Source organism: Hydra vulgaris, chromosome 05 (genome assembly GCF_038396675.1).
Source record: "Hydra vulgaris chromosome 05, alternate assembly HydraT2T_AEP".
Taxonomy (NCBI): domain Eukaryota; kingdom Metazoa; phylum Cnidaria; class Hydrozoa; order Anthoathecata; family Hydridae; genus Hydra; species Hydra vulgaris.
Window position 1 is genome coordinate 13,707,313 of NC_088924.1, and position 13,205 is coordinate 13,720,517.

At 28.5% G+C, this 13,205-nt stretch overlaps 1 protein-coding gene across 1 annotated transcript in view; it reads left to right on the forward strand.

Annotated features, from left to right (window-relative positions):
* The window catches only part of LOC136071877 (pre-mRNA-processing factor 17-like), a 90,246-nt gene that overhangs the window by 56,620 nt on the left and 20,421 nt on the right, over positions 1-13,205 (forward strand). The window contains exons 14-16 of the mRNA XM_065797437.1: positions 1,260-1,324; positions 9,350-9,400; positions 9,509-9,549. Coding sequence (XP_065653509.1) covers positions 1,260-1,324; positions 9,350-9,400; positions 9,509-9,549 — 157 coding nt within the window. The remainder of the gene's footprint in view (positions 1-1,259; positions 1,325-9,349; positions 9,401-9,508; positions 9,550-13,205) is intronic.

A 13,205-nucleotide genomic window follows, 5' to 3' on the forward strand; every position in this document is an offset into this window, starting at 1 on the left:
GGAATAATAAATATAGTATTTTACATTAAAAGTAATAAATAACATAGTTTTGTGCAACAAAAGTAATATTTAATGTAGAATTATACATTATTAAGCAGTTTTAAGTTATATAAAAATAATTTAAAATCATTTTTTTTTTTTTTTTGAATTATTCAACATTTTTAATTAGAAATTTTTGGTGAAAAATATTTAATTGCTGCGGTGAGCAAATGCTCAATGAGTGGTAATCCACTAGCAGCAAGTTTAAAAACTGCTGCTAAAGTGGATTATTTTATTTCAGTTGAATAAGTCAGTGGAGATTTTAATTTAAAGTTCATCAAGACTTTTTTTAAAATACTGGGTGGGCTATTGTATGCTATTAGATCTCGATTTAGTAGGTAAGAAATTGGGTAATTTAAGATTTTAAAGAAACTATTTAAAAAAAAAATAATTTTAATGGTATTGCATTGCTCTATTTGTATTATTTTATCTATATTCGGTGAGTTAACAAATTAAATAACATGAAAAATATTAGTGGCGTCATCTAGTATGTTTTAACAATGATGAAACAACATCAGACAGTCTTCTCCGTTTAGCCAGCGCTTTCGTGCTCACCCACATGCCCACAAAAACTTTGCAGAATGTAGAAGACTGATCAGATGTAATCCAAGCTTGTTGTGGCTGTCCATATTTTTTAGAATCTGGAATAAACTTGTTACAGGCCACTGTATATAATTCTAAAAATTTGCCATAACACTGATTGATATTTCTATCCCCAAGTACTGCTTTCCAAATAATTGAATTAAAATATTTTATCATTTTAACATAATCACCTTTTCTATATATATAACTTGAAACAAATTTTTTATTGATATTATTAGTGCTTATAAGGTAGTTCCAAGTCAATATCATATGTGTATGAACAATCTTACCTAAAGGAGGATTTGATGTAAGTTCAGAAACTCGATTTAAATTTTCTGTAAATATAAGATAAAGAATGTTAGTCGAATCTTTATCTGTCTTTTGAAATGTTGGAAAAAATACATTTTGTGACAAAAAGCAGTCGTTTATAGTGAAATGAAATTCTGAACTATTTAAATCAGAATTTCACATGTACCAGTGAAGATATCATCAGCCCATTTTATATTCGAATAAATAAAGTCCCCGCATTACTGATTTAAATTAACTTATATCATTTTTATAAAATATTTATATATTCCAGTTTTTTTTATTTGCTTTCTAAATTTTTCAGATAAAAAAATTTTTTTATAATTTTACAGGGGAGTGCTTAGGTCGTTATTCAAATAAGAAAATACCATACTGTATAAAGTTTAATCCTGATGAAGTAAGTTTTGTTATTATTTGTTAATTTAATGTTATAAACATTTTAACAAGGATGAAGATATTTAATTATTGTTCAGATAATGCATATGTATAATCGTAGCATAATGACTGTGTTTAACTAACAATGTATAATGGATAACATAATTCATATAATGCATATTCATAATGCATAGGATTATGACTATTCCTAGGTTTTTTTAAAACATCATCAGTGAAACTTTTATAGGCTGAAAAGAATTTGACTATTTTTTTTTAAATAATTTTTTTTAAGTAAACGTTTATTTCTGATAAAATTGTCTAAAGCTTTTTTAATTAGAAACAAATTTTTTTTTTGTGTTGGAAATTTTTAAAAATTAGTTTATATAAAAAAGGCTATATAAAAGTATTTCTAAGACATGAAACATGAAAGTTTTTTGTTTTTATCGTTTTTATTTTAAAAAGAATAGTCACTCTAAAAACTAATATTTTAGTGTGACCATTTTAGTTTGAAATGACAAAAAATAAAAACAATTTTGCTATTATAACCTTATTATTTTATAAGTTGATATAACAAAATAAATTATCAAACATGTATTGTTTGCTGACACTATTATTGTATTGTACAATTAGTAGTTTTTGTAAATTAAGAAGATCATTTGACATATAAATGATAAATTTATATATGTATTTATAAGGCTCGTTAATCAACAAAATATCAACCAAAATATGATTAAGTTAAACAAAAGCTGATAATGATGATACCTATAATGTCAATTACAAAATTTGACAAATTTTTGATGATTAGGTTTTATTGACTTTTTTTGTTAGGTTTTATTGGTCTCTAACTAAAAAATTAAACTTGAAATTTAAACTTATAAGTTACAAATTAAATCTTATCTTAAACAGTAATTAAACCTAAAACTTTTCTAATTACAAAAATATTTATAAAGAATTAATATGCTTTTAAACTAACTTGCAAATTCTTCAGCATTGTCATTGTTATTATCATCTTCAAATTTGTCATTATTATTATTGTTGTTGTAACAGACAAACAAACTAATAATTAATAATCATTCTTTACTCATGCTAAATCTGCTTGCATTAAATTTCTTTAATCAAAATATAGATAAGAGTTATTGTGGTTTAGGCGAGCAAAGATATAACTGTAAATTGTTTAGCAAAGTACAATTGAAATGCAACATACTTAGTAAATTGTTCTCTAAATAATAAATTTTAAAATTGTAAGTTAGCTAACTGTATAAAATAAAAAGTATAAAGCTAGAATCCAACCTTCAGCTTTATTTTTTGCTTTATTTTACGGTTCACTCATTCCTTTATTAAATCAATAATATAAAATCAGTTTAAAATAACTACTGCTAAAAAGCTAAATACAACAAATACAAAAGTAAATACTGAAAAATCTTTTAAAAGCTCCTAACAATAAAGCAAACAAAAAAGCTAAAACAATTAAAATCTGAACAGAGTAATTTTAAAAGATCAAATAATTAATAATTGTTCATGCGGCACAATGATTGCATATAGGTGATCAACGGAGCCATCTAGTTATGTTTTTATTATTACGGTTATGTTTTTATTACTACATCTCCCAGTTGACCTGGGTGATGTAATAATAAAAATAGATTATAGATGGTGTCGTTGAATAAAAAAATAAAAATCATACGAAAAATAAAATGAGTTGTAAGACTTTAGTCTTACACTCATTTTGTTTTTTCTTATGATTTTCTTATGACTTAAGTATATTATATATTATTATTATGACTTACGTATATTATATATATATATTTTTTTATGATTTATGTATATATAATATATCTTCTTATGATTTTATATTTTCTTATGATTTAAGTATAGATGCTTAGGGGGTAGAGGCAGAAACAACTAACGCTCTAGTCACTCTGTGTGTAGATCATATGCAACAAAGAACAAATGTTTGATTTACTGATATTAGAGACTGTTCATGTCTACAGGTGTGACGGTGAATGCATAAGTATGTTCAGTTTCAGTGCGTTCTTATAGCTAAGAAGTGATTATTATTTATAGCTTAGAAGATCCAAGCACATATTCAGCAAGTGCTGATCTGATCTGCATTGTGGAGCTTTTAAATAAATGTGTGCATGAGCATCAGTGTAGTCATTAGGTTATTGAGCGCTGTAACCTCCAGCAAGATAGCCTAATGTCTATTTTGTCACTGGTGTACATTGGAAGAAATGAAGCTGTTAGTTACGTAGATCTGGCAGATGTGATAATAGAATCAGATTTTAGATGATGTCATTGGGTAAGAATAAATAATGTAAAGACTATTTAGTAGAAGAAAATTATTTCATGCTCCACATGCTCCAGTCATCCTAAGCAAATAATAAAACAATGGCCTATGATTTAATAAGTAAATAAAATAAAATAAGTAGCTAATAAAATTGTAAGAAAATGATAATAAATGAAAATAATTGATATATGATATGATATATGATATGATATATGATATGATATATGATATGGTATATGATATGATATATGATATGATATATGATATGATATATGATATGATATATGATATGATATATGATATGATATATGATATTATATATGATATGATACATGATATGATATATGATATGATATATGGTATGATATATGATATGATATATGATATGATATATGATATGATATATGATATGATATATGATATGATATATGATATATGATATGATATATGATATGATTTATGATATATGATATGATATATGATATATGATATGATATGTGATATGATATGTGATATGATATGTGATATGATATATGGTATAATATATGATATGATATATGATATGATATATGATATGATATATGATATGATATATGATATGATATATGATATGATATATGATATGATATATGATATGATATATGATATGATATGATATATGATATGATATGTGATATGATATGATATGTGATATGATGTGATATGATATGTGATATGATATGTGATATGATATATGATATGATATATGATATGATATATGATATGATATATGATATGATATATGATATGATATGTGATATGATATGATATATGATATGATATGTGATATGATATATGATATGATATATGATATGATATATGATATGATATGTGATATGATATGTGATATGATATGTGATATGATATATGATATGATATGTGATATGATATATGATATGATATGATATATGATATGATATGTGATATGATATATGATATGATGTGATATGATATATGATATGATATATGATATGATATATGATATGATATATGATATGATATATGATATGATATATGATATGATATATGATATGATATGTGATATGATATGATATGTGATATGATATATGACTTGATATGTGATATGATATATGATATATGATATGATATGTGATATGATATATGATATGATATGTGATATGATATGTGATATGATATATGATATGATATGTGATATGATATGTGATATGATATGTGATATGATATGTGATATGATATATAATGATATATGATATGATATGTGATATGATATATGATGTGATATGTGATATGATATATAATATGATATGTGATATGATATATGATATGATATATGATATGATATGTGATATGATATATGATATGATATATGGTATGATTTATGATATGATATGTGATATGATATATGATATGGTATGTGATATGATGTATGATATGATATATATGATAAATAAATGAAAAAAAAAAATATATATATATATATATATTTCTCTAAGGCGAACTCTGAATCTTCAGTTTATAATGCAGCTTGCTAATTTGCCATGTTATATTTTTGGTATATTTTCTCCTAAAAAATAGGCTTGGGTACAATTCATAGTCTGAACACTAGACAATAATAAAAATTTTTTTTTTACATCTTCGCTTCCAACAAGACTGCAAGCAACCACTATAAAAGTTGGACCTGAAGTTACAGGATATGAAGACGAGTGCTGTCCATCAAGGACAACTTTTATACTACAATTGGAAAGGAAGGACTCAATAATCTTAAAGATGTTACCAGATACACCATGAGAAAAAAGCTTATGGAGAAGACCAGCATGCCAAACTTTATCGAAAGCTTTAGAAATGTCAAGAGCAATGGCCTCAACCTCTTCATCTTCTATCTAATACATAAAAACCTATCAGTTATTACTGTTAGCAAATCAGCAGTAAAACAAGAAGTTTGAAATCCATATTGATGATCAGAAAGTAAGTTATTAGATTTAAGATGAGAGATTAAGTGTTTATTAATTAAAGATTCAAAAATTTTGCTTATGATAGGAAGAAGACTAATGGGACGGTAGTTAGACGAATCAAATCACTCTCCGGAACTTTTGAAAATAGGGATAATAGATGCCGCTTTCCAGCATGCCGCAAAACAAGACTCTGATAAGCACTTGTCACACAGGGGGATTCTGATGATGAAGAAGAATGAGATAATAGTTTTAGAGAGATTAAACCGTAACCAGAAGCACTTAAGGGTGAATGTGGAGAAACTGAGCAATGCCTGCAGAGTCACTGACACTTGAACAAAGTCATTCAGTGTGATGAGCATTAAAGTCACCGATAACAACAATATTAGCTGATGGATAATGGTTAATTTGATCAGAAATAATATTGAAAAGAGTGCAGACTTAAAATGAAGGAGAGCTATTAGAACAAAGAGAAAAGCGATAGATTGAAGTGGTGCTAAACAAAAGCACATAAAAGAATAACCTTTGAATTCAAACCTAGTTTCCCGACAAATGGGTGAATTCTTATGAATGTAAATGCCCAGGCCAAGCATGTGACTATTGGAGTCTTTACGAAATAAAGGAAGATAACCATCAACACTAAGATCACAAGATGAGACAGCTGAACTCACAAAGAGCAAGTAGATCTGGTGAACTTTGCAAGAGATAAGACTCAACAGAAGAAAAGTTACTTCAAAGGCCATAAATATTGAATTGAGTCAAGGACCACGAATATTGAAAATTGTAAACTGGTAACCACCTGTGTCACAGCAAGATTTATAAATATTGTTTATGAATTAAATATATAATATAAAGCTCACAAAGCGCAAAAATTCATGGGTGTAAAAGGTAAAAAATGTTTGTGCCATTATAACCAATTAGAATAAAAGAATTAGAATAGGAATAGATGAAGTGGATGAATGGTGATCCCCCTTCTCAGGAATGCACTGCAATCATCAATGATGTTTCGGGGAGTCCGAGACCTGCACTAACGCCATTCGTCAGGGGCCTGTCCTTGCAACAGATCTCACGGCTTGCTCAATTTTACGGTTCACTCATTCCTTTATTAAATCAATAATATAAAATTAATTCAATATAACAACTGCTAAAAAGCTAAATACAAAACCAATACTAAAAAATCTTTAAAAAGCTCCTAACAATAAAGTGAACAGAAAAGCTAAAATAATTAAAATGTGAACAAAATAATTATAAAAGATCAAGTAATTAAACTTACAAGCTTGCTGTTATTGTTTGTAAATGACCTTCTGAAGTTTGAAAACACGGTATGTTTAGAAAAAGTCTGTGCACAACAAAATCTCATAACAAAGATTTAGTATATTTATGTATATATTAATTAAAGATAAGGTAAGAAAATGTACATTCAGCATATTGTTTTCTTGTTCTTCCAGTTGATTATTTGAAAGAAATTGTTGTTTTTTCTTTATTGGTTTTCATACAATTAGTAAAAAGACATTCCATTCAACTTGCATTCTATTTGAAAACATTTCTTTTTAATTAAAAAAAAGTTAATGGAAAAGAGTTTGCTTCATAGCGCAAGAAGTTCCAAGTTCAATCCCACCACATCCCTGGTAATATTGATTTTAACTTTTTTTTCTCTGTGCAGTGGCTTTGTTTGTCAAGGTTCCTGTTTCTGAGTTAAAGAGTTAAGAGAGGGTTGTAACCTCAATTAAAAAACAAAAAGCAGCCTCTTTGATGAAGTGGCCTTCTCAGCTTTGGGGTGATAAATAGCATTTTTAAAAACTTTGTTCCACAATAGACTGCTTTACTTTTTAATTTATCTTGATTAATATACATTTTCATAACAATAATAAACAAGAAAACTCACTTTCTTTGATAAATCTACAGAGAAAACCTATTTTTCTAGTTTAAATTTGCAATTAAATACTTTCCATGTTTTGAAATGTGTATTGTTATTTGGAAAGTGTTTTGTTATTCAATGATCTTCTGACACAAAATAAAGATATGAGTTATAAAAAATTTTCCTGCAGTATACAGTTATGATGGACCATTTTCTCCCAAAGGAGAGGGGAATGTTGAAGGGACATGAACAATAATTATCACCTCAATGGTATTAAAGCTGTATACTATTTATTTATATCTTGTCTTCCTGCTGACTATTGTGCTATTTAATTATCTTTTGTCTTCCTACTGACAACTGTGCTTCTTATGTAACTTCTTGGATTCAGGCTGGCATGGAATCTTTTATTCCCTCTCAATGATTCCAAGTCAAGCCTTGCTTTTCTCCATGGTTTTACTTCAATGTCTATCGCCAAAGCAATTATCCAGAAAACAGTCTGTTTACTATTGCTAGAAACCATTGTAAAATGGTTTTGTCTAAATCTCTTTCGGAGCTGTCATCCATACTTTCGAAACTATTTAGCAAGTGCTTATCAGAGTCTTGTTTTCCAGCCTGCTGGAAAATGGCATCTGTTATCCCTATTTTCAAAAATTCTGGAGAGCAATCTGGCTCCATCTAACTGCCGTCACATTAGTCTTCTTACTATCATAAACAAGATTTTTGAGTCCTAAATTAACAAGCACTTAATTTCTCATCTTGAATCTAGTAACTTTTTTCTGATCATTATTATGAGTTTCAATTTTCTCCTTTTATTGCTGATTTGTTAACAATAAAAAATAACTGATAGATTTTATCTTGCATTAGATAGATGGTGGAAGGTTAAAGCTATCGCTATCAACATTTCTATAGTCTTTGATAAAGTTTGATAACTCAGATAAAACTCAATTTTTTCAGCTAATCGTTATCACAAAAATCTAGATCTTTCTATATTTTCTATATTTATGAATGGTCTTTCTATATTTATGAATGGTAGTGTATCGATAAGTCATCTACCCTTCGTTTTCAGCTAATCGTTATCACAAAAATCTAGATCTTTCTATATTTTCTATATTTATGAATGGTCTTTCTATATTTATGAATGGTAGTGTATTGATAAGTCATCTACCCTTCGTTTTCTAGGATTAACTCTTACTTGCAATCTTTCTTGGAAACCATGTATCAAATCCATTTCAAAATTAGCATCTGCTAAGTTTGCATCTATTTATCATGCTTGCCACTTTCTTTCTCCGGGTGCTAAACTTTTCCTCTATAAATCTCAAATTCATCCTTTTATGGAATACTGTTGCTATATCTCGAGTGAATCTTCGAATGATGCCCTTTCTCTTTTAGACAAGGTGCAAAAACACTATGTAAACATAGTTGGACCTGCTCTTGCAGCTATCCTTTAACTATTGTCTCATCGTCGTAATGTTGCTTCTCTCTCTTCTATAAATACTATATCTAAATGATTGATTATTTAGAAATGTTCGAAGTAGAATATGTATATGTTGATTGGTTCCTATTTGAGAATGATTTCATTTAGTAGCAGTTTAGAATGATGTTATTTGTTGCAGCGGTGGCGCAGTGGTTAGAATTCTGGCTCAGAGCTAATAGGTCGAAGGTTTGATGCTAGCTCTGGCCATATAAATGACATTACTAAAAAATATGTGAATTTTCTGGAATTTGGAAGCTTGCGCCTTATTTGGAAATCTGAAAATCCGAAATTGAAGTAAATTGTTTTTAGGAAATGTAAAGTATATTAAATAAAAGTTTATTTTTAAAGTATTTTACACTAGATAAGTTAAAACATGTTTTAGTTTATGCAGAGAAATATTTTTTATATTAAAAATACTTGACAACTATAATTATTAAAGGATTTATAAATATTTATTATAGGACAAGCAACATCTATTCATAGCTGGTATGTCAGACAACAAAATGATTACTGTATGTAAAAATTATTTTGGTTTCTTTATTACTATATTTGTTTCTCTTTTACTTTTTTATTTTCTCTCCCTCTTCATGCTTTAATTTTTAAATGTTTGTATGGTTTAGTGGGACACAAGAGAAAATGAAATTGTTCAAGAATATGACAGGTTATTAAAAATCAGTTTTTTTTGCAATGTTAAAAATCAGTTTTATTTCCAATAACTTTAATAAGTTGAAATTTAATTTGGTTTAAAAGTTACTTTCTTGAATCTTCTCCTTGAAGTCTTTTCAAAAAAAGAATGTTTAGCAATTTTCAGCAATTATCTTTTACAGTATTTTCAATTGTATTCTTTTTATTATATGTGTAAATGAAGGTAATAGCATAAATTACTATTGTTGTTTAACCGGACACTCTGCACAAAAGGCTAAATAACTTTTATAATATTGAGAATTTGCAGTATTTTTTTTTCTGCAATATAGTTGTTTATAATAACAATTCTACAGTGTCATAAAATATTTTTTTTAATTGCGAGTTTCTATGGAAAATAAGATTTTATTTTTTTAAAAAGTGTCTACTTTTTAGAAAATCATCCCTAAAAGCAGACAGTTCCAAGTTATATGAAAAAGATATAGATAAATTAGTAAATTCTATTATTAATGTTAAAATATACACATAATAATGATACAAACAGAAAAAACTTGAAAAAAATTATTAAAAAAACATGAGCAAGCTTGAGCTTGAAATAAAAATAAAAAAATTATAAACTAGGTTCTGCAACTTTTTGTGCATAAGAATTCTTCACCTTTTATATATATATTTTATGATTTTTCACAAAGTTTTCCATAAAACTTGCATCTCTGACTTTTCATTTTCGAAAAACTTTGGGCACTTTTTGTACTTTTTTTTTGTGGTTTTCTTGGCAGGAGTTTCTACTTCTGCTGCTGCAATTTCAACTTATGTTCATTTTAATAGCTTTGCATCCTCTTCTTCTCCTAACTGGTTTAACCATGCTTCATATGTAAAAGCTTGATCAGCCACTGTTCTGACATTTCTGGCTTTTTATGGCTGGATGTTTGTAAGCATTTTGGAATTGAAATTGCTTCAAAAGAGCTCTTTCAAGACTGATTTTTACATGAGGCACCAATTCTTCTTGAGAAGTTAAATTTAAAGTTAGACTTGAAGTTGGAGTTGCAAGCAGAATTAAGGTTTGTGTTTGGTGAGCAGTTTGAAGCAAAGAACTTGAGCTGTGTGGTGATTTTGTAACTGCTGATGATGTTATTAAGGTGTTATTAAAAGTTTGACAAACTTGTAATTTTGATTTGTCAATGTCGTCTTGATTCAAAACCAGCATTAATTTGAGTAGAAGCATAAGCTTTGTTTATATACAAATGTGCAAGGAGACTTAAGAAAATATTTTTGGACAAATTGCTAAAGCCACTTTCAGCATAAAATTTTCTTAAAATATAACGCCAAACATCTTTGACATGGTAAAATACTCCAACATCAAGAGGCTGCATAATGTGAGATGAATGGCCAGGAATGCAAATTAGTGTTATAGTATTTTCTTTGTACTTTAAAGCTACACTTAATCACACGAGTGTGCTGTGGCTATCCAAAAGTAAAATATATTGACACCAATTTTTTGAATGTGAGGAATAAACATTTCATTGAGCCACTTAAAAAATTGATTTTTTTCCATCCAACCAGATTGTGATGTTGTGTAAAGTGTGTTTGGTGGGCCTCCTTTAATCCAATCATCATAGAGTCGATTTTTTGATTTGTAAACAACAAAAGGCAGTGGAAGGAATCTGTCAGCATTAACACATTAAGACAATGTAGTTTATTTTTTCGTTATTTCCAGTTAATACTAGTGGGTGCTTTGCACCTCTTCTGGTAATTAATTTCGCATTCCACAAATGCATGGCTTTACTAAAACCTGTTTTTGCTAAATCAAAATGTTTTTTCAAAACATCAAAATAATGGGCAATAATTTCTGGTGTGCATGACCCTGCTCTCAAAGATGCGATGTTTGTAGTTGTTCTTTTGCTTAGTTCTGAGTGCCATTAAATCCTTTGTACCATTTGCAATCAGGCGTTCCATTTTTGAACAAACACGTTTCATCATTTTCAATTGGATAGTCTCTCGCTAAATTTTAAACTTGATTTAGTCGTCTACCAAAGCCCCAATAGCCAAGCATCTGAAGAAGGTGAACCAAGGCTAACTGGATAAAAGGACCCAATTTTGTTGTATTGCCACTACCAACTACTAAAGTCTTATTTGATTTTTGGTCAGGTAATGCTGACTTTGGTACGCTGTAGAATTGAGCTGCAGCTCTTAAGCTCAACTCGCCATTTTCAATCTTATCCAATGCGCTTTATATTGTCTCCTCATTGTAAGGCTTCTTGTTTGTTTTATTTTTTGCCATTTTAAGTTTAGTAAATTCAATTCAATTACAGATTTATAGAGATTTTTGAAATTGATAAAATGATGCACTTTTGTGGTTACTTTGTGTACTTTTGCACTTTCAACAGTTTTAGTGCAAAAGGACAAAATTAATCAACACGAAAGTGTGGAGACTTGACAAACCAAAATGAAAAAAATTTGTTGAGAAAATAATAAAATAAATTAATTTTAACAAAATGAAAAAATAATAAACAGATTAACCTATTGAGTTTTAATTGATATGGGGAGGATTTATTTTATCCGGTTTAAGGTTAAAACTTAAAAAATATTTTGTTTCCTTCACAACTTTTTAACAGAGTAAGATTTTGAAAATCTAAAACTATTTTTGGAATAAGCAGAAAATTTCCAACGAAATAGCTTTCTTTGTTTTTAAATTGCCTTTTTAAATCTTTCATGCTAAGAACCTAATTTCCAAAACAAAGTTTGATTTTTAGGGTTAGCGAAGATGTAAAAAAAAAAATATATTTTTTACATCTTCACTTCCAACAAAGTTGCAAGCAACCACTATTAGAGTTGGAAGTTACTGGAAGAGAAAAGATGAAGATTGTAGAGCAAGATAACAATTGGCAGACGACTTAAAAGATTGCAAATTATATGAATCAGGAAAGCAAGATGAAGGCGAATTCCAAAGAACTGATGTTCAAGGAAAAAAACTGGAGAAATAAGAGTTTTTGCAGCACTTAGGAACAGTCACAGAAAAAGGATGAGACTTAATTGAATGACAAGTAACAGGAGAATGAATTTTAGTAGATGGTACAAGAGACGCTAGCTCTTCAAAGCAGTGTCCATTAAATTATTTGTAAAAAAGAGAAAGAGAAGCACATTATGACGGTGTGATAATGGTTGGAGGTTAGCTGCAAGAGCAGGTCCAACTATGTATAAATGCGTTTTTGCACCTTGTCTAAAAGGAAAACAAAACTCTGATAAGCACTTGTTAAATAGTTTTGAAAGTATAGATGACAGTTTCGAAAAACAATTCTGCAAATCTATAACAGAAGAGTCAAAGCAGGAAATTGCTTTAGATACAGAAGCTAGAGAGATGCGTATGTCAAGCAATGGATCAACCTGTTTTACGGCTAAGTCAGGTAGAATGTAACAAGTGAAATCAAGAGATGGTATTGATGAAAAGTTCTTAGCAAACAATTCAGCTTTGTCTTTAGGTGAGGTGACTAAGTCTGAACCATACAAGAGAGGTGAAATAACAGATTTGCCCTTATTATTGATATTATGAAAGGTTCTCCAGAAGTCGCAAGAGCCTAATTTTTGTGATGAAAGATGAGATTTCATGACCTGAGAATAGCGGGATATGGTGTTAGACAAAACCTTTTTACAATGGTTTCTAGCAATAGTAAACAGGCA